Below are 21,669 nucleotides of genomic sequence, written 5' to 3'. Positions count from 1 at the left end.
CCGGAGTAATGCAGTTCCTCCTCAGCGCATTAGTCCATGCTGATGCACTTGACACACACACAAACACACACACAAACACACACACACACACACACACACACACACACATGGTTGCTGAAATACATACACACACAGTCAGTGAAACATATCACTACACTATGAAGATCTTACAAAAGCAATCTCACACACGAACATACACATTGCACATGGTCACAGGGTCATTGATATATATATATACACACACACACACACACACACACACACACACACACACACACACACACACACATACATACATACATACATACATATGGATACACACATACATATCAATATTAATGATCATTGTTTAGATTTTTAAGCAATTTTTCACCTATTCACCGTACCTTAACTTCCTCCTGTTCTTCCCTTGTTTGAAGTTTTCACTTGTGTTATTGTTGGATACTTCATGGAGATGTTTGAGTTTCTATTTGTACACAGAAGCCCTAGAAGACTACAGCATTTGCATATTCTTGGGTACAAAAGCAGCTACAACTGGCACAAATGCCATTGATAATTGGCGTACGCTAAGCTAACTGATTTGGAATGGCTGAGCATGTTCAACCTTACCTCTGCATTCCTATTGTGTGGCTCCCCACAGGCGCTGAGATTTATACCACACACACACACCCTCTCTCTCTCCTTCACACACACACACACACACACACACACACACACACACACACACACACACACACACACACACACACACACGTGTGTGTCTGATAATCTCTCTCTGATGGCAAACGGTGGCCATGGTTGTTATGGTCCTGAGCAGAGAACGCAAGGGACCAGCCACCTCCTCTCTGCCTCTCTCTCCCCCTCTCTCTGCCCCCTTCTCACCCAACTCCACTGCACGTCTCGGAGAAAGACAGGATTTTTAAAATTCATATTATTATTATTATTGTTGTCCTCCGTTGCGACGGCGACGTCCCCTGCGTCCACAGTGCCTTGGGCTACGAGGCACCTCTCGTCCCGTTGGGAAGCACGCTTTTGTCGTCCTTTTTTTCTTTCCATCCTCACTCCACTTCGCTTGTCTGAGTGGCTCCCTCGGCTGCGGTGGGTCTCTTTGAACCGGAGAAAGAGCAGAAAAACAACCGAGAGAGGGAGACGGGGGGGGGGGGGACCTTAAAGAGGTGGCCAGCCTCCGGAGGATTGCCGGGGACCGCTCCATGGATCCCACCCCTACGACTATTAAACATGAGAGCCTAAATCCTCTCCTTAAGGCTTGTGACTCTGCCGCTTTGATGGTCGAATCCAGCGCTCACCAAACAAAACAAAACAGAAAAAAAGACTTCACACGTATACTTTGTGTCTCACGTGTGTACACACACACACACACACACACACACACACACACACACACACACACACACACATAAGCATATGTAGACACATACACACAGATCTTAGGCCATATCACAGATTTGTCTCTGTATCTAATTAAGGCATCATGTAAAAGAGTACTCAAAGTCTAGACCCTCAGGAAGCAGATCGACAGCTCTCCAAATCTATTGTAGATTGATGTCACTCCTAAAATGTGTGGTGTGTACCACATGAGATTAGGAAAGGAAAGACTGACAAAAGTGAAGGCAGAAGTCTTGCATATATCAACCCTGTTTCAGTTGGAATATCTGGGATGAAGTCAAGGTGCTGAGAATGAATGCCCTCCTTTTCTAGGCGCGTTCCTTTGAGCTGTCGGAGGTTTTGTTAAGAGAAAGCATGCTTGTTTCTCTCATAGAACCAAAATGTTAAATACAGATGGAGTGTATCATTTTCATTGTGTACTTGTGTTCCGTGTGACACCAGCTGACATACATCTGTCAAAACAAAACAGAAAATCACAAAAAGTTGATATTCTTCTGGCAGTCCTATTTGATTTATTTATGCTATGTAATCGATTTCTTCAGCTAATTTCTAAGTAAAGGACTTTATGTATATCCTCAGTTGTCAGTGCTCCCTGGCATTAAACCCATGATCACGATCTTGGTTTGACCATGTTGTGCCAGTCTGATGACTGAAACTTTAACCGTTTGTGTCCTGCTGTGTAGTGGCTTGATGTTTGTTTGTTTCCTTCTTCATCTTAGATCTGGTGCACCTCACCTGTTCTTCCAAGGCCACAGCTCGAGAGGACCTAGCAGCACCCATCGTTTCCAGATTGTTCTAGGTGCCCCCCCCCCCCAGCCCCAGAGAGGAACCAGCCGAAGGGTGAGAGTACCCACCACCCCCCCAATCCCTCCCAACATCGGCCCATTTCCTCCAAGCGTCACCTTCAAACCGTAGCACACTGCGCCTAGGCCTCGCCTCGCCCCCTTTCTTCCGTAAATCAATTCTCGTTTCCCATTGGGAAAAATCAAGAGCGTTGCCCATGGTTACCTCGCGGATGCTGAGACGTCATATATTTTCTCTCCCCGGAGGACTTAACCAAGCCTGTCGTCTCTGTCACAGTGCCATCGTTTACTTTTTTCCTCCTTCCTTCCCTCCCTCCATCTCTCCCTCCTCTTCTAAAGAAGAAAGATATAGTCGGCCCCAGAGTTGGTCGCGGTGGCGGTGACATTCATCGGGGCAGGCCGCAGCAGAGACATTATTGGCAATAACGCTGGTTGATATTGATGGTGGCATGCCGGGCCTGGTGTTAGACACTTGTGCCATTGATCCCCATTACGTGCTGTCAGGGGGCGCTTGGCTAGCTGATAGTAATTTAGAGTCTGACCTCCAAGGTGACCCCCACGTTGCGCAGATGTATAAAAATAGTATCCCCAATCACCGGTGTGAGACAGGTGTCTGTGTCTTATTGCGTTGAATTTGACTTGTGCTCGAAGAGATTGTGGATGGATGTTGTTTAACGGAGTGTTTATGTGCGTGTAAAGAGTAGTAAACAAAGCCAGCCCCTTTGCTTTATGTTAATGTTGTTTTCTGATGGGGATCGAAAGTGAGAGTTCATTTGTATATTAGATATAGATAGGTAGATCAGAGGTCCATTCGTTTTCACCTGAGGTTTAAACAGTTAGTGCAGGTGAAGCTTCTCCAACATGCAAGCCAAAACGGATTTGGCAAAGTGTGTGTGTGTATGTATGTGTGTGTATGTATGTATGTGTGTATGGATGTGTGTGTGGATGTGTCTGTTCCATGAAATACTTTCTCCCCCCATCTGTCAGAGAGACAAAGTCATCAGACCTCAGATGACTCATGAGATGGAGACCCATCTCTCTCTCTCTCTCTCACTCACTCACTCTGTCAAACACACACACGCACACAAACAAACACATTCTCTATATTCCCTGGGATACTGTCATCATCCTCATCCCATCATCGCCTTCATCTCTTGTCTGTCCGTTTCTTCTGCCCTCTCTCTCTCTCTCTCTCTGTCCTGTTTCCGTCTCTGACTCTTCCCCTCTCCCCTTTTTCACTCCTGTTCCTCTCTCTCTCTCTGTCTCTCTCTCTGTCTCTCTCTCTTTGTCTCTCTCTCTCCCTGTCCTGTTCCCTCTCTGTCTCTTCCCCTCTCCCCTTCTTCTCTCTCTCTCTCGCTCTGTGTGTCTGTGATTGTTTAAGCCTGCTGAGGGGAGCTCAGGTGGGCTGCTCTGGCTTGCCAGTGGACCACCCTTTCTATCACAGGAATGAGGTAGTACTATTTTAATTAAAATGTCAGGACAAGTACTGCGGGAGTTATCCAGGATGAATCGCCAGATAAGGGGAGCAGTCGGCCAGAACAGGTCAAAGAGACAAAGTCACCTGAACAACAGATCCACAGCCCCACTACACACACACACACACACACACACACATACACCTTCCTTCCTCCCTCTCTTTCTATCCATCCTCTGAGGTTTGACTGAGCAAAGGGGGAGATGTTCAGAATTGAGTGGTGTGGGGTATGACAGGGGTGATTGGGTTTGGGTAGAGGCCCGGTACGGTGATGGTTTGGGAAAGATGGACGATGCGCTGAGGGGACATATTATTCTTTTTCCAATTTTGAAAGGGAGAGAGAAAGAAATGTGCCCAGAGGGACCCAAAGACGCGCTGTTTGAAGAGGCCCCGCCTGTGTACTTTTGTGTGTGTGTGTGTGTGTGTGTGTGCGTGTGTGTGCGTGTGTGTGCTTATGTGCTTGTCTATTCACATGTGTGTGTATGAACTGGCAATGTGCCAGTTTGTGTTAGATGTGCTTGTTACTGGAGATGTGTGAAGCTGTTGCGTGGCGTTTCACCGTATAATAGGCCTGCCTGTATGATAATCTGACATTTCTCATGTGTGTTTGGATTTTCTGTCTGTGTGTGTGAGAGAGGGAGGGAGGGGGGGAGAGAGAGAGAGAGTGTGTATGTGTGTGTGTGTGTGTGTGTGTGTGTGTGTGTGTGTGTGTGTGTGTGTGTGTGTGTGTGTGCCTCATTTGTTTGGCCCGGGTGTTTGCACAACCGCTCTAGCCACGCTTGTAAACACACACATTTGTTCACTGGTGAGCATGTGTGTTGGTAGAGTAAATGCCATGGATGACCCTTTGTGCTGTCTCAGCTCTGGATGCTCTATGAAGGCTGTTATGAAAGCATTTGATTTCTCTGTGAACTGTGGAGTATAACAGTGTGTGTACAAATGTAAATGCAGGAATCCTTGTGCCGAAAATCCAGCCAACCAGTGTGAATGTTTTGAGCCTGTATGAGTATTTACCTTAAATGCTGCCCCCTCGTGCCACGTGCACATCAGCACGTGTGTGTGTGTGTGTGTGTGTGTGTGTGTGTGTGTGTGTGTGTGTGTGGGGCAGTGAGGTGGCCAGTTGGTCTTTTTTTGCGTAAGCACCGTTAAACATTGATGTCGCCACACCTCTGCACCTCTCCAAATTAACCAAATCGCTGTGCCACCCAAGCCTAGGGGAGGAACACGCGTTATAATTGTGTGACATTTTGGTAATGACCGCACTGACATTTCAGACTGACACCTTTTTTTCCTCCCCTCTTTCTCTTTGCCTTTCTTTTTTGGGGGCCCTTGTACTTAAAGGGTAACGATACAGAGTGACAGATTTACACTTTGTGAAAAAAGAGGGAGAGAAAGAGAGAGGGAGTGAGGGTGGAAGTGAAAGATGCGTCGGCACCAAATTAAGCATGCCTTTTGTTTGACGGCATTTCCAATGGAGGTTGCTAACACATCAAGGGGTGTCAGACAGTGAGGGGAACAGGGCAACAGTGCTTAAATAGACAATACTGCACAAGTGTGCGTGTGTGTGTCTGTGTGTGTGTGTGTGTGTGTGTGTGTGTGTGTGTGTGTGTGTCTGTGTGTGTGTCTGTGTGTCGCGCATGTGCATACCACAAAAACGAAATGTCGGTCTATGAATACACAAGGTGATATCTGTTGAATTGGTTCAAAATGTGTGCAAGGATTGCTGTACATCAAATAAAAGAAATAATTAATAATGACAGTAATAATAAATATAGCCGCAAGTGGTGATCATCACGGTCCAAACAGTATGTGTGAAGTGGCAAGAGGTTAAAGGATTTGACAGCCTAAACAGGTGAAAGAAGACATTGGCGCTTTAAGAAATGGTAGGAAATGGGGTATAAATAAAGTATAAAAGCAAACCAAATTTCACATTAATTGGTTAAGGAATTCTTGAGATAATGAAATGTGTATTTTGTAGCGCCCTATATGAATGTAATTTCACCAAATTTGGAGTGCGTCCAAAGAATGTCTTGATGATTGACTGTGACAAGTTGTTTTAAGTTTGGACCTTTACATCTGAAGATATTGACCATAGAGTCATTATGGTGCCATTATGACACGTCTGTAGATGATGTACACCACATTTCATGGGAATCAGGTGAACGACTTTTGAGGAATTTGTTTTACTTTCACTCTCGACTTTTTGAAAATTGTGGGAATATTTGGTGGCGGAAATGTACAGGAATCGGTACGTTAGATTCAGGAGCTTTCAAGGAATCAGTGTCAAATATTTTGCTCCAACCCCTGCAGCTCCTGAGATATGAGCCAAATGTGCCTATTAAAGCACCCACTTGGGCCAATTTATTTCAAATTTGCTACATAGATTCTATGTGCCACAATGAATGAGCCATGAGTTTCATGAAGATCGGCCATTTACACTGGCAATATTGTCTGCTGAAATTTCAAGAGCAAATAAATTGCCACTGAAGGAAATGTGATAATATTAGGCCAAGTGTACCAGATTTCTAATGTTTACGTTAAGCAGTTCTTGAGATATGGAAGTGTGTCACTTGTAGTAGCCCCTATGGACAGAATGTCGTGAAATTTAGCTTGCGTCCAAATAATGTTGTGATTGTGTGTACCAGGTTTGGTTAAGTTAAGACCTTTACATCAGAAGATACTAGATGTAGAGTCATTATGGGCTACGCCCTCAAATTTGATTGACACATAACTTTGAAACGGTTTGACCGATCCAAAATCAGAAGATACTTTTTTTTTGTCTGCATGGTCTGTAAATGATTCATACGAAATTAGAGTTTAGTGGACATTTTTTCCTAGCCAATAACAATAAGTAAAAGACAAAACATATATTTTGCTTCCAACAGCTTTGCATTGGGGAGTATGTTGTGTTTAGACACTGAAATGGTAAGAGTGCTCCAAGGAGGTTGAAATATGTGTCATGAAGACAAGCATATGCTATTCAGTGATTTACCTCTGTCCTTTAACCTCTACTTATAACCTAGCTGTTCTCTGGAACCTTGTAACCTACCTGGCCACAGCCCTTTCAGATTACAATCTTGAAGATCCTTAAATGAAAGGGAAAGAATTGAAACTGATACTCCATGCAGGCGATGAGAAGAGTGAGCGGTCAGCGGTGCTTTGGGCGATGTATTTCAACATGTTGGACACCTCCAGGATGGACTGCAGCGGCTTCGACCTGCCCAGCAATGTGTGCGTCTGCACTGGGCCCGACACGAGCCTAGGCTGTGACTCCTCCATCAAGCTGGTGAGAAAAACCCTCTGTCCTCGCTCCCAAATGCAGAAGAAACTTGTGCGTGAGGTTTCATTAAATTCCCTGTTAGTTCTTCTGTGCCTTCACCCCATTATGTTGTCTTTTTTATGATGAGTCAGCAGAATACCTTAAGTTTCCATAAAAGTTAGCAAATACTTTTAAACCCTTACATAAATATTTAAACCCTTATGTGTGTGTGCATGCATGCGTGCAGGTGTTTCTACAGGCAGAGACTATTTTCCGCCAGATTCTCCCTGATGAGGAGTTCTGCCCACCCGCCCCGACCCTGAGGACATCATCTACGAGGGAGAGGGACCCCAGGGGGAGGGCTCTGGGTTTGAGGGGACCCCCCAGACCGAGTCGGGTTCTCCAGACCAGAGAGAAGACGGGGGTTCAGAGAGCCAAGCAGAGGCCGCGGAGAAGGCAGCGGAGGTGGAGGAGGGTCTCATTCAGGATGTGGGGGACGAAGAGGCCGAGCAGGAGAAGACTACTCCCTCTGAAAAGTGAACCACAAACATGATTACCTCAAAGCTGCACCTCCCAAACCACCACCCACCCCCTGCAGCATCATTTGTGCCTGCCTGCGTTCGGGAATAGTTCCACCCCAGCTATGGTCAGAGACATCATTTTGTGTGGTTTACATTCCATACAACCAACATAAGCAGGGATCTGTGTCTCTATCAGTACACATTGTCACAGTATTATGAGTGTGATATGACACCTACACTCATCAGAACTATTCCACTCATCTTTATGGACCATGTGAAACATTCCAGGACCTCATTGACCAAATGATATATGTTAGATATGATTGGTCTTACAACAATCTACCATTTTACGGTTGTTTTTTTTGCTGGTGGTTAAGTTGTTTCAGTGTTAGTTAAATCACATCTCTTGTTATCAGTCACGCATGGCTAACAGAAGCATTGAGGGTATACTACATTTTGACAGTCATTTATTCCAGAGAATTACTAACTATGAAGCTGTTCATCTCAGTGTACATTTCTAAACATCTCTCAACATTTGATCAAGGCACTGGTATGAGTCCCTTTAAGCATATTTAATGATTCTTCCTTTTTTACTGTCATTTTTTTTATTTAATATATTTTCTCAGTACTTGCCTTTAAATCTTTTTTTTATTATTCCTGCGCTTGTGAAGAAATTTGTATCAGTTCCTCAGCCATGGTGCCTTGAGTTCACCTGAGTTCCCTTCTCCCTAATGGTTCTTTAGTGATGATTTCCCCCTCTATCCACTGACAAGAGATTATGATTGCTCACTTTGAACAGACAGTGTTATGGGAATGTATAGTAACAATGTAATAATTGTGAATTGCCTATAAGAAACAGCTATTATGACAGTCTGTCTCACAGTTCAAAATCATCCATAATTTTGTTTCAGTAAGGTGGTAACTACTGGCTTTGGCACTAAGGATCCCTGTTGCTGCTGTTGAGGTTTTTCTGAATGTAAAGATGATGTCTTGGCCTTCTCCTCAGATGATGCTAGAGCAGCCTTATAACACTAAAGACAACACCATTGTGGCTTGTTAAACTCTTGATTTTAAGTCAACTATTCCTCAAAAGAACAGGTCTATTAAAGGTCTTTTTGATTAACTGGAAAATAGAATCCTGAATTCTTGTGACAAGAAAAATGTTTATCTTGTAAACAGTTGCAAATATATTTTACTATAAGTTGTACAGTCCATCAGTCCATTGAATATTTTGTTTACACAGGTTGTTGCAGGGTTGTGTGTTGACTTGGGTATAGGCCAATGACTGTATATAGTCGACATGAGTATATAGAGTCGACTCTATATACAGTCGATGATATAGGCTATGGATTTGTTTGTAGGAAGGAAGGTTAATACTGCCATGTTTACATGCATACTGTGTGTTAATGCTAAAATATTTATTGAACTCTGTATACTGTTTCACTTATGTATTAGAACAATATCAATCATCAGTGTCATTTGTTTACGTTTTGAATTGGAATATTTTGCATCTATACTTTTTGATTTATGTATTTGTTATTGAGCATTAAAACTTGTCTCCATTTTACCTGATGTTTGCTGTGCTTAGGCTACTATGATTCCACTTTTCGTGTCTCGAAAGCCTGTTAATCATTTAAATCCTAAATTCCACCGATGGGCTTCAGCATTTATTTATTTTTAGAGAAAAGAATACAAGATTTATACCCTTTATGTTTTAAACAATGTTATGTAAATTTTGTAAGCACATCGTGTTTTCAGAGAAAAGTTTAGCTGAGGAACAAGCCCAGTGACAAAGAGCTTGGAAGAGAAACTGTTGTGAAATGGCACCTTGCTCTTGCAGACAGGTGTTAACGAATCTCCGCATAGAATCGAATATAAGTGTAACGGCGCGCTTTCTACCGCCGCAGCAGCTGTTCGCTGGTGTGCCGAGGTGCCGTGAAAGTTTGCCGAGTTTCCAAACAAACACTCGCAGTTTACCCGAAAAGACAGCAAGGTGGCTGTGTATGTGTGAGACGATGAGGGAGAGGGAAAGGGAGAGAGCGCGTGTGATGACATTTGGTTTACCGTGCCTTTGCAAGGACAGATGGCTAATTATGGTTGCGAACGCGCAACTCCCATACTCCCGGCTGAGCTCTTTGTTTCGCTGGAATTTGATAGCAGTTCTGTTGAGGGTATTTACCGACTCTGGCGAGGATGAATCGCTTAGGCCCGCAGCAGACTCAGCCCAAGATAGGCAGAGCTCTAGAAGTCAGCGAGTGCAAACAGTGCCCTTTCGTGTGCGACGTATAGCCCATATAGCTGGCAGCTGCGAGCGACTCTAAATAGATTGGGATAGTGTAATTATGACTTGATGGGTCTGTGGTGTCAACCTGTGTCGTCCTGCACGTTGCCTATAGGCCGAGGCCTTAAGCATACAATATTTAGTTTTGACACTGGAAAAGATTCACATCGTCTAATGTTAGTCTCCTGGCCGATAACGGGGCTTCAAGGCTATTTAAGTCTAACGTCTAAGGAGCTTAAAGCCTGGTTATTAATTCGTTTGGCCATAGGGTAACGTACCTATAGGTTTCCTGATATCGAATTGAGTAGATTAGGCTCCATCATAGCCTAAACGTCACCCATGAGAGTCATAAGACAGATGTGAGGATAGTCGACGTAATTATTTTCATACATTTGTGAATTACTTTTTCGGTCAATGAACACACAGTTTGGACACGCTGACCACTAATTTGTTTGGCTTTTACTTTTTAAAGCAGGCCCATAGGCCTACTCCTCATTTGTGAAAGAATCCCGTCTCCCACCATTTTGTTATTGTAGATATTCTCCTCTTTTTTTGGGGGGGGGGGGCTTGTTTCTTCTCTCCTGAGTGACCGAGCCGCTCATTGGTATCATTGGGAATCAATTTTCTGCATGAAGAGTCTTGACATTAAAACGCAAAGGGTAAGAACAGCCACAGGCAAGACACCTAGCGGGAACCACGCGGCCACTGCTGACTGCAGGGGGCACAACTGAGAGACTTGGGAAAATGCGTGCCTAGGAACAGAGAATGTGACAGAATCCCATTCTCCTTTTTTTTTTTTTTTTTTAAATCAATCGGCCTGTGACCTGGATATAAACCTGTGCGGATCTTCGCCAACAGATGAAGCACTGAGCCTCAGTTAATGACGGTTTTAACCAAAGGTTTGAGTTGCACTACGCGAAATTGCAGATTGTTTCTAAGATATACTATGCTTATCTGCCTGTAAAAAAATCAGTTTCAGAGGAAGCAGAGACATGTCCGAGTGACCTATTATGGGTTGGTTATCAACCAAGTTTATTAAACATGTCTGACCAAATGTGAGAATGATCACCTCACTACTTTGGCCCAAAATATTTAAGCCTCTACCTTGTAATTAGATAATCATTCCCTTATGGGTCAGTGTGGTGAGTTTCACTTTTGCTTCAAAGGCTAAGGGAAAAGTTGTGATTTCATAAACATTTCTCTGTTAAAAAAATGTAATTATGTACATATGAAGTATATAAAACAATATATATATGTTTATTTTCTCTCTGATGGCCTAGGTCATATCCAACGATAACCAAAAGGCATTGAAGCATTTCGAAAGGAACCGACTAGTTTACCGGAATGGTGCTAATTATCAGTTTCAAAGATGTATAACCTACCTGTCCTTTCACACAGTATTGCCATTGTTTGATGTGGACAAGTAGGCCACATGATGTGACCGCCATCTAGCGAACAATAAGACAAACTGCATCTCCAGATCGCAAAACGGGGTTCGACGCCAATTTATGTCTCTCAAATAAATTACTATATTTGAGGTAGCCTACATTTATTTTCTTAACAAATTAGCAACGATGTAAACTTCTTTCTACGGTAACGAAATTAAAGACTTACTGTTCATTTACTGCTAACTGGACAACCTCCTAACTGTCCATTTAGAGCACATAGCCTATACAAAATGTTCTACCATCTACCTCATTAAACAAGGCTGTGAACTAATATCCAACGAATGAGGACATGGAACTCACTGAAATTGAGATTACCTGGCCCTTTATGGATATATTTCCTGACCTATTCTACATCAGATGCTGCTGTTGTAGGTCTGTGGCATTTGCTTAATTCAAAACAGTGCCTTAATAATGGGTAAAACTGAACTGATGCCTGACACGATTAATGGTCTAATTGCAATGTATAAACATAGAAACTAGAACTGATCAGAGACTAAATGTTAACGGTATACAGAATATGCCTTGTATTATAATTTACCATGAAAAAAATCTATGATAGATAGACAGTGTTATGCAGTAGACAATAGCTGAAAATGATTTAGACTGCTGGTCGGATTGCTCAAAAGGCCTACACGCGCGCACACACACACACACACACACACAACGAGAGAAAGCGTGCTAGTGTGTGTGTGCACTCAGAAATACACGTCCGCACGCACGTGCATACGTTTGGTCATCACTCCTCTGGTAATGACACAGAGCGCCATGCTCGCATATCGGTGATGATGTCCCCCTTTCACCTGAAGATTACAGTAAAGTCAAGGCATTCCAAATCACTTTTTGGAATTTGGATTCTTCACACAGACGCTGAAGACTGTTGTGGGAGCTTTTGGAGAATATGACTGTTATCGACAGGGGGAAAGTAAGTATTGTGCAGTTTGGATTTTTGTATGGTAGTGTACCCTACTACCATTTACATTATTATGTGGTAGGGCTCTTTGAAATGTTGGATTTTTTTTTTTTCCGATGTACATTAAGTACAGTAAGTATGAGTTGGGATAATGTGTTTGTTGAATTTCATGTTGCATCATTTTCCAGCTCAACAAAATAAATATTCTAATCGGCACATACTCCTGGTCAGCACTGTCATGACATAAAATATAATCTCCAAATTCAGGCGTTATCATTGTACTTGTAAAATGCACAAAAATGGTCTCCACAGGTGTTGGATTTTCTGCCATCTTAATTCAAGTTCCATGACAATAAACAGTGTTCAAAGGAATTCAGTAAAGTTAAGCTCATTTTCTCCACAGCTACTACTTCCAAACAAATTTACCGACTTTATGAGATTAGTTGACATTTACCGTATGTGTAGGAGTCTAGTTGAATGTTTAATCGACTTTTCAATGTTACTTTTTAGGGTGTATTGCCGTGACGAATAGAAGAGGATGAGCATCAGGAGCAGGTTCGAGCCCTTCAAAATTCCTGTCAGATCTGAAACCGCGCGCAAAGAGAGCCTCCTTCGCTTGCGTGTCATATTTCTCGATGACAGTGAGAACACTTTCGAAGTCGAGGTGAGAACAAACGAGCAATTTAGAAAATGTAACCTGTGTCAGCAACTAATTATTTTTTGTAGACGTAAATAAACCAGTCAGTCAATCAATACAGTCGAGATGAAGTTGCTCAATATGATTGAATAACATTGCCAGTGCCTAGTCTGCTCGGGACACATCTTAAATGGTGTGACAAGACGTGCTTCTTGCCTCAGTTGCATGATGACAAAGGGACCATATTGTAAGGCCCCATTATTTTTTATTGCAACAATTTTTTTCACCCCAAGCCATGGGGCATTTTGTGCATCTCTTTGCATGAGTGGTCGCACAGTAAGTGAATCAGATGGATAAAAGACTGGGCTCTCTCTTGAGTGGCACAGAATTGAGTTGAAAGACTGACTGCAGGGTAAGAAGTCGTTGGTCTGAATTTTAACTCCATCTGACTGTCCTGGTTTCTGTATGGCCCTCGGGCGCTCAACATAAAGCTTGAACATTTCCCTGGCTACCTACATGTCCTCTTTAAAATCAGTCTATCTCTCAGACAGACTGCAAGGGCATGGTGGACTATTTTAATATGACAACATCATTTGGAAACTTCTGTATACAGAAGGATTTATTTGTAGGATTTATCCCAAAATGTGATGCTATTCATGCTTTTGCACATGCAGCAAAAGGCCCTTGGAAACGACTTCTACAACAAAGTGTGTGGCCACCTGAGACTTCTAGAGAAAGAATATTTTGGACTTGAATTCCGTCACCAGTGTGGCACTTTTGTGAGTGACCATTTGTATTCAAAAGATTTTAACACATTAAGCACACACGTTTGAAGGTTCAATTTGTTTTATTTCTATTAAAAGTAATCCCTGTATTTGTTACATTGTAGGTGTGGTTGGACTTTCTAAAGCCTCTAGTAAAGCAAGTTAAAAGTAAGTTTCAGGTAATCTCTTCGATGTTTGTGTTAACTCTAAATGTATAAACACATAGGGGAAGATGCCCATAGGCTACATATGTAACCTTAGACTTGTGTTTTATGCTACACGTATAGGGCCTGATAAGAATAGTCTTTTCCTTTGTTGTAGACATCAGTGATCTCTCCTTCCGTTTCCTTGTGAAGTTCTTTCCACCAGACCCTGGTCAACTCCAGAAAGAACTGACCAGGTAAACTGCCCTCTTTTCCTTGCCCCATGCTACGAGCCAAAGAGTGGCAGAGCTTCAATGAGTGCAGTAGATTTCAGGAACCCATGGCCAGGAATCTAAACCTGCTGCATAACATTGTTACCCTTAGTGTCGCCAGATGCTCACGATAACAAAATGGCCAAGTGTCTTTCAGATCAGAACATTTAAGCAGAAGTAAGGAGTTTTGGTCTAAAACTAGTGTGCCAACTACCTAAAAGGCATGCAGACACCACCAACAGCCCAGTTGGCACTTGTTAACTAGTGTCTGTTGGCAATATACTGTAGTTGGCGATGGTGTGCTGTGAAAGCTTCGCTTAATTCACAGGGGATTTTGTCCCAGACCACAGAACTATCTAGTGCATAGCTTGGATGGCTAGTGGGAACATCAGGTGTGTTTATCTGTTCTTAACACAACCATATACCATGAAAATGAATTTGAAGATGATACTGAAACTAGTATCGAAACTAGTATCCTTTAAATCCTTTGTTCGTCACTTTGGATAAAAGCGTCTGCTAAATGACTAAATGTAAATGTAAATGAAGAACATTCCAGTTGTCTCTCATGTTGAATGGTACAATTTCACTTCAATTTCAAATCCTTCAGATAAGGCCTTGGTGTAAAACATTGCACAGATGTGCACCAATTTCCCACATGTAGCTCAACCTAAAAGCTTTGCAGTAGAAACACGCATTTCATATGTGATCTGTTGTGTAGGTACCTGTTTGCATTGCAGATAAAGCAGGATCTGTCCAATGGGAGTCTGACCTGCAATGACAACAGTGCTGCTCTGCTTGTCTCCCAACTGCTACAAGGCAAGTGAGGTTTAGCATACAGTATGTGCACACACAAGTAATGTTAGTGCTCTGGGTCACTTAAATGGGAATGAGAGAGTTGAGTAATTCTGTAGTAAAACAAAAACAAAACTGTGTTCTTTCTTGGTCCTTGGGCATTTACACATATTAGATACTGAAAAAAGTGGTGTGTCTATGTTAATATGATGAGTAAAGCTTTTCTCAAAATGTGTTCTAAATTTGTCCCCTTTTTGTTGGTCGTACGCGAATATGCAGCTGAGATCGGAGATTATGTAGAGGAGCTGGACATGCAGCACCTGGAGACTAAGAAGTATGTCCCCAACCAGGAGTGCCTCCAAAAAAAGATCCTGCGCTTCCACAAGAGACACAGGTGTGCCCAGTGCCCTCATTTTGATCTGCTTTGACCATGCACAATACCTTAGAGAGAAGTAGAGAGAAACATGCTAAGCGAAGCTAAATATATTAAGAAAAACATTTTGTAGGCTCTTTTATATATATATATAAAAAAAAACCTACAGAGCTAAATTATATATTTCTCACTACTTGAGCCTCACAGGGAATAGGGCTCTGTCTCTTGGCATCGGTGATACTATTCTCCTCCAACTGTAGAAATGTTGTTTAAAACGAGAACAATGGTTTAGAACGGTTTAAGTGCTTAAACCAATTGCTCTGCATTTATAAGCATGACAGCTAGCTTTTACAATTATCTCTATCAAGCCATTCTCAGCCTTTGCTTGTATGCAGTTCAGTTAAATTCAATAGAGTAGTATTTCCATAGTAGTGTCAGCATTAGGCACGGTTAAAAACACTTTGGACAAGCGTCTGGGCACGATGCGTGGGCACAACATGAGTGCCCTGCCATAAGTCAGGCTGATGTTCTGCCATCCTCACAGGGGTCAGACGCCAGCGGAGGCCGATGCCCAGCTGCTGGAGGTGGCACGCAAGCTGGACATGTACGGCATCCGGCCCCAAGCCGCCAGCGATGGAGAGGGCACCAAGATCAATCTGGCTGTCACCCACTCGGGAGTTCTAGTTTTCCAGGTGCCCACCTGAGGTCACATGCAGGCCTATTTAGAGCAGTGTCAGCGAGAGGAAGATGGGGATGCAGTCTCCATACCGATGCAGCTTCATGCTATGGGCCACATAAGTCTAAGTTACTGAATGCCCATATATTTAAAGGGAGGAACCATTAAGGGGGGACCCCACCTGTATTTCATATGCCACTTATGGCATCAAGTTGACAGACGTCAAGAGGTTTTCATGGATTTTATTGGCAGAAACTTTATTCTAATACTACGCTAGGCTGTGTAGGAGTATACAGCTAACTTTATAATGACTTTGGAAATTTGAACAATCACATTATTTGTAAAGAGGATCATACAGGGATCCATGAGGAAATCTCCCTGTGATCCTTATTCTCTTCTTTGAACACATACTGTATGACCCCACTGTAAGTCTGGACGTTGAAATGGATAGAAATCCCATTACTGAATCCGGTTAGTGTTTGGCACAGACTCCATTCAGGCTGTATTTCTGGCACAGAGGTGTGGGTGTGACCTTTTTTTGACTGCCTCCAGGGAAACCGGAAAATAAACACCTTCAGCTGGGCCAAAATCCGCAAAATGAGCTTCAAAAGGAAGCACTTTTTGATCAAACTTCATGCGAAAATAGTGGTGAGTGCCTTGTGGTGCAATACCGTTTTTGATTTTTGTAAAGTTGTGTGTGCATCCTCAATTGATGAGATGTTTCAGATATTTTTATAGCATTTGTGATTCGATTTAACTCAAAATTACTGCAATTTTAACCACAATCTTTGACCATTCCTGCAGCAAATTCAGTTACTTTTGGCTGCAACAATCACAACAAACCCTTGCAAGGTCCTGGTGCGATGATCATTTTTAGTAATTCCCACAGGAAATTGAAAAAAAAAATAAAAATCACCACAATTTGTGAGAATTCCTGCAGCAAGTTTAGTCACTTTTGGCCGCAACAATCACAACAAACCCTCGTAAGATCCTAGAGGGATTGTCGTAGGATTATTTAAACAATGTGGGTAGTATTTATCCTGCTCTAGTTGGAACAATAGTGGGAACAGCCTTGATCTCATTTTGTTGTTGTTGTGATTGTGTGTGTGTGTGTGTGTGTGTGTGTGTGTGTGCCATGCCCCTTCTGCCTACAGCCTTCTCATAAGGACACCCTAGAATTTGCGATGGCCAGCCGTGATGTGTGTAAGGCCTTCTGGAAGATGTGTGTGGAGTGTCATGCCTTCTTTCGTCTTTCTGAGGAACCGAAGACGCGACACAAGTCCCTCCTCTACAGCAAGGGCTCCTGTTTCAGATACAGGTCAGGACTGTCGGTTTCATCACACGCAGATATTCAGAACGTGTCGTTATCTCAGTTGAGTCATAGTACACTGATGATATCTCATGTGTTTGCTCTGCCTAGATGTTTTTTTAAGTTGGTGTTAATGCTACTGCTCCTTGACCTTTTGTCCTTAATACATGTTGAGAGTTAATCTAAAAAATCTAAAAAATTTATATTTATATAACATAATCTCAATTGTTTCAAATGTATATGTTTTTTTTCAAATGCACCAGCTTCTCTTCCAAATGCACAACGTTCATTCAGCACACACACACACACACAAAAAACCAGGATAACTCACATGTTTTTCAAACCAGGAGTGGTAAGTTTAAGGGCAGCCGGGAGGCAAAAGTGGTGGAAGAGCACGTCTAATGTAATGAAACAATATTTGAAAGTAATCACACGTGCAATGTGAAAGGTCCTCTGGTTCTCAGTCAGAACTCATGTGGGTTGTCTCTGTTGGCGCTCCTCAGTGGTAGGACCCAGAAGCAGCTGCTGGACTGTGTGAAGAAAGGAGAGAGGAAAAACCTTCCCTTCGAGAGGTGTGTATGTGACTGTGGGGTGGTGGACCTAATGCTGATTTTAAAGTCCTTTTTTATATTTAGTATAAATATATAATATATATATACATATATAATGTGAATTGTTTGAGTTGTGCGTCTCTGTGTGTATTTTCACCATGCAGAAAGTACTATAAGGTACACTATGAGACTCGGCAATGCAGATCCTCCCCTGATCTCCTCACAGATGTCTCCAAACAGGTATTTCAGCCAATCAGCCAAAAAACGGACACGGTTTGAGTAAGACAAAAATAAACAGTCAACAAACTGTTGACAGGAAATAAACGTAATGGAAAAATAAAAATGGTTTTTACCAGTAAATAACTTATTTCATCTCTGCCATGTGATTTTTAATGAAATTTTGTCCATCTGCAAAATGTCAGGTAAACAAAAGCGAGGGGCTTTTTGTAAAGGCTGGCCATATTTTCAAACAGCTGGGGCCATCCTTTCCTGGATTCTTCCAGGAACTAATCCACAATATGACTACATGGCCACACCTTTGGCTGGTGGCCAGAAACTCGATTCGATGCTCTCTCTACCAATGCGACACGGCAAATTCAATCTGTGAAAGCCTCTCCCCTCTCCCCTCAGTCCGCTGCTCCTCCTCCTCTCCCCTCAGTCCGCTGCTCCTCCTCTCCCCCCCTCGCTACCCCCAGCCCAGCCCATCACTCTCTGCATCACCTCCATTCTCCTAATTGGCCTTCGTGCGCAGCACTCTGCTGCCAAAGGGGTTATTTATTGTCACAAGCTCTCGACACCAACACAAACATTTACCGTGTACACACCCCCGACACACACACACCCTACACACACACACACACACACACACATCCCCCCCCCCCCACACACACACACACAAACACACACTCCTCCGCAACCTCGACTCCACAGTTTCCACTCTGCTAACAGAGTCTCCTCTCGTTAAAGACTTTAGTGTGCCGTTACGAGGCGCCGCTGTCGCTTGCTTCGAGTTCCGCAGGCAGATTAAAAGAAGGTTGTGCTTTTAATGATCATTCCTTCCCATAAACCCTCTGTGGCCTGTCAAGCAGCAAGCGTTTTAAAATGGGAATCAGTTCTCCAGTGGTTTTAAATAGAATATGACTGAATGCCAAAGTCACTTAAGACTGAAACACACTGTCATATGTACTTGTGGTAACCACAGGGCCGTGTCACCAGGTCCATTTGCCTGTACATGCTTATGAAATGGTGGTTTTAAATCTTGGTTGAGTAACGCTTCCTTGTCAACTTCCTCTTTGATGTGTAATAGGTTAGGCAAGAGCGGTGTTGGTATAATGTGAATGTTACATGTGTTTTGAGTCTCTACAGTTTGTTGTAGTATTTGTAGTAGTTTACATTGTGGGTCACATTAATCATGTTTAACCTTACTTTTGTTTTATACAGACAAAACTCATATTGTGTATGTTCCTTGTTGAAATGCATATTCAAAATGAAATTACAAATACCTGGATAGAGCATATTTTCACAATATGGTGGGAAGGGATATTAATTATTTTGGATGCCAGAATGCATGTTTCTAGATGTGTTAAACTTTATTTCAACTACAGTCAGTAACACCACGGCTTTACAGTCTCTTCTCCCCAGGCTGAAGTGCGTTGTGAGTGAGTGTACCTATTCTCATTTGTAGTTCCACGTTGGTGGAAAGAACTGCCTAGTACTACCAGAGCAGGGGCGTCCCTCTCTACCTTCAAGAAGCTTTTGAAGACCCAACTCTTCAGAGAGCACCTCCCTTCCTAAACTGGCACCTTGACTAGTGCTTAACTTGCACTTCAGCAGTTACCTTCCTGCCCTTATTTTTCTTTCTATGTCGTTTTTCTATTTTCTTATGTAAAGTAATATTTATTGTTAGACCAGGTTTTTATTGCTCTTAGCTTGACTGTTCTCTCCCTTGTACGTCGCTTTGGACAAAAAGCGTCTGCTAAATGACTAAATGTAAATGTAAATGTCCCTCTCTCTCCTGCAGGTGTATGAGCAGTCCTGCGGCTTCCCCCACGCTGGCTGCACCCAGGGCGGGATGCGCAGCCAGTCCGCCGTGGAGGTTCTGTTCTCCACGGACCTGGACCGCCCCCAGGCTCGGATCGCCGAGCCCTCCCTCTTCGCCCAGTCCCGCTCGTCCTCCTTCTCTGGTGTTGAGGCCGCGTCTGCGTCTGCCACCCTGCTCCCTGGCTTGGGCACGCTCCCGCTGCGGTGGCAGGGGCAAGGGGGAGGGCCTCAGAGGGGCCGTCTGTTGGGCAACACGCAGCAGCTGGTGCTGCTCTACCCCAACCCCCACACCCACCCCTACGCCTGCCTGGGGCTGCCCCCAGTGCTCCCCATCCTGCCCCTGCCCACCCAGGCTTTCTGCCTGGAGCACATGCCGTGCGTGCTGCCCTTGCCTGGCTGTTGCCATCACCACCACCATCACCACCTCCACCCACCGGCGCCTCCACACTCCCTGCTACCCGCTGATGATGTCTTCCGCTCCTCCAGTTTCTCCAACGCCACCACGTTCTCCCCCGTCAGGCGACAGAGGTGCATGGGTTTTGCCCCGACTTTCGGGCTGCCATCGGGGCTGTTTGCGGTGGCCGGCTGTACTGGCGGTAGCGGCCGTGGATGCGGAAGCAGTGGCGGTGGGGGCGGTCGTCTGGACTTCACTCGCGAGGAGCTGGGCCACTTTAGCGACGACTCCAGCTACCAGTCGGCTCTGCCACGCCGCTCCTGGAGCCAATCCGACATGAAGTTCGTGCGCCAGCCGGCTCCGGCGTCAGAATTCCGGCCCCTCGGCCACTACCCGCACCTGTCCCGCCGGCAGGGGCCCGTGCGGCCCACTCACCTACCCCTGCGGTCGTCCCCCGGCCCGGATCGCCCCGCCTCTATGTGCTATGTGGGAGGTGGAGGCAGCACAGGTAGCCGTGCCGAGCTCAGCCACAGCGACTCGGACTCAGAGGTGATGTGCCCGTTCTACTGCCCGGCGCTGGCGACTCTGGGCCGGACGGGACCGCTGGCACGCATGCGCATCTCCTCAGGGAGCCTGCAGCTGGACGAGGAAGAGGAGGACACGGTGAACCTGGGTGAAGCGGAGAGGGCAGGGGCAGTAGACAAACAGAAACCTTGAGGGGCGGATCTGAGACCTGCTGTTGGGGCAATGGTCAGAGCACACTAGCACAGGTAGACCCGAGTGAACGAGAGGCCGTTTCGTTGAGATCCCAGCTGATGACTGCTGTGAATTGACTGGATATTGGTTACCTCAGCCAACTGTCAGGACAGGTCATGGTTAAAAATCTGTAATAGTTTACCTACTTGTGTCCTTTGTAAGGACATGGAAATGCTGAGAGACATCATATGCAGTACTGGTGAGGAATTAATGAAAATGAGTTTCATCAAAGATCACAACTGCAGCAAAGTCACTGCACTGGTTTGCCCTGATTTTACTTTTCAGAAACACCTTGGTAAATATTGTCCTTGTGCACTTAGTTTTACATGTCTGAATTCTTAAGTGTGTAGTTTGTCTGTAGGAATACAATCTGATTGGAAATAACAGGAAGTCAAGGCTTCTGCTGAGTTTCTTATGGGAATGACACACAGACCTATTGCTTGTGGAGCTGGATATAAAATATTAGTGTTTAAAAAAAAAAAAACCCTGATTAAATTATATGGAAGAAAATGGTCTAAGAGCTCACATATTACTATGCCCTCTTTATCTTGTAAATCAATTGTTTAAAAAAGGTTTCTCAGAACATTTTCACCAGATATGATTGTTTTATAATGGTCATGATTAAATTATCTTTATAATGAAATACAATTTTTTTTAATTATTCCTTTGAGATAATAGGTTTTCCCAAGAGAGGTCTTTTACAAGGGGCCAGTACAAAACAGACTGTGAAGAATAAAGCATTTAACTGTGTAGTCAGAGACAAAGGCAGAATCACTCTGATCATATTCTCCAAAGGCATGTTGGATTCTGTTTTTGCAAGTAGCATTTTGCTACTTGTGGGCAACGCTTAGACAATAGT

The 21,669-nt window shown here is 43.8% G+C and overlaps 2 protein-coding genes across 2 annotated transcripts in view; both read left to right on the top strand.

Annotated features, from left to right (window-relative positions):
- Positions 1 to 9,036, top strand: part of LOC105896229 (CHM Rab escort protein) — a 34,519-nt gene extending 25,483 nt beyond the window's left edge. The window contains 5 exon segments of the mRNA XM_042708395.1: positions 2,127 to 2,247; positions 6,330 to 6,334; positions 6,813 to 6,970; positions 7,203 to 7,257; positions 7,260 to 9,036. Of these exon segments, the coding sequence (XP_042564329.1) occupies positions 2,127 to 2,247; positions 6,330 to 6,334; positions 6,813 to 6,970; positions 7,203 to 7,257; positions 7,260 to 7,483 (563 nt within the window). The 3' untranslated portion in view covers positions 7,484 to 9,036.
- Positions 9,037 to 12,701: 3,665 nt separating this feature from the next.
- LOC105896231 (FERM domain-containing protein 7) lies at positions 12,702 to 21,562 on the top strand (the record flags this gene model as incomplete). Its single annotated transcript, XM_031571328.2, has 12 exons — positions 12,702 to 12,767; positions 13,415 to 13,519; positions 13,630 to 13,672; positions 13,826 to 13,904; positions 14,638 to 14,735; positions 14,991 to 15,105; positions 15,629 to 15,776; positions 16,313 to 16,450; positions 16,927 to 17,078; positions 17,573 to 17,641; positions 17,785 to 17,860; positions 19,641 to 21,562. Coding segments are annotated over 12 exons (2,220 nt in total), but the record flags the coding sequence as incomplete, so codon positions are not given.
- Positions 21,563 to 21,669: the final 107 nt, after the last annotated feature.

The sequence above is a fragment of the Clupea harengus genome, chromosome 8, assembly GCF_900700415.2.
Source record: "Clupea harengus chromosome 8, Ch_v2.0.2, whole genome shotgun sequence".
In the NCBI taxonomy this organism is placed as follows: domain Eukaryota; kingdom Metazoa; phylum Chordata; class Actinopteri; order Clupeiformes; family Clupeidae; genus Clupea; species Clupea harengus.
Note: the sequence above shows the minus strand (reverse complement) of the source record. Positions and strands in the feature narration are given on the sequence as shown.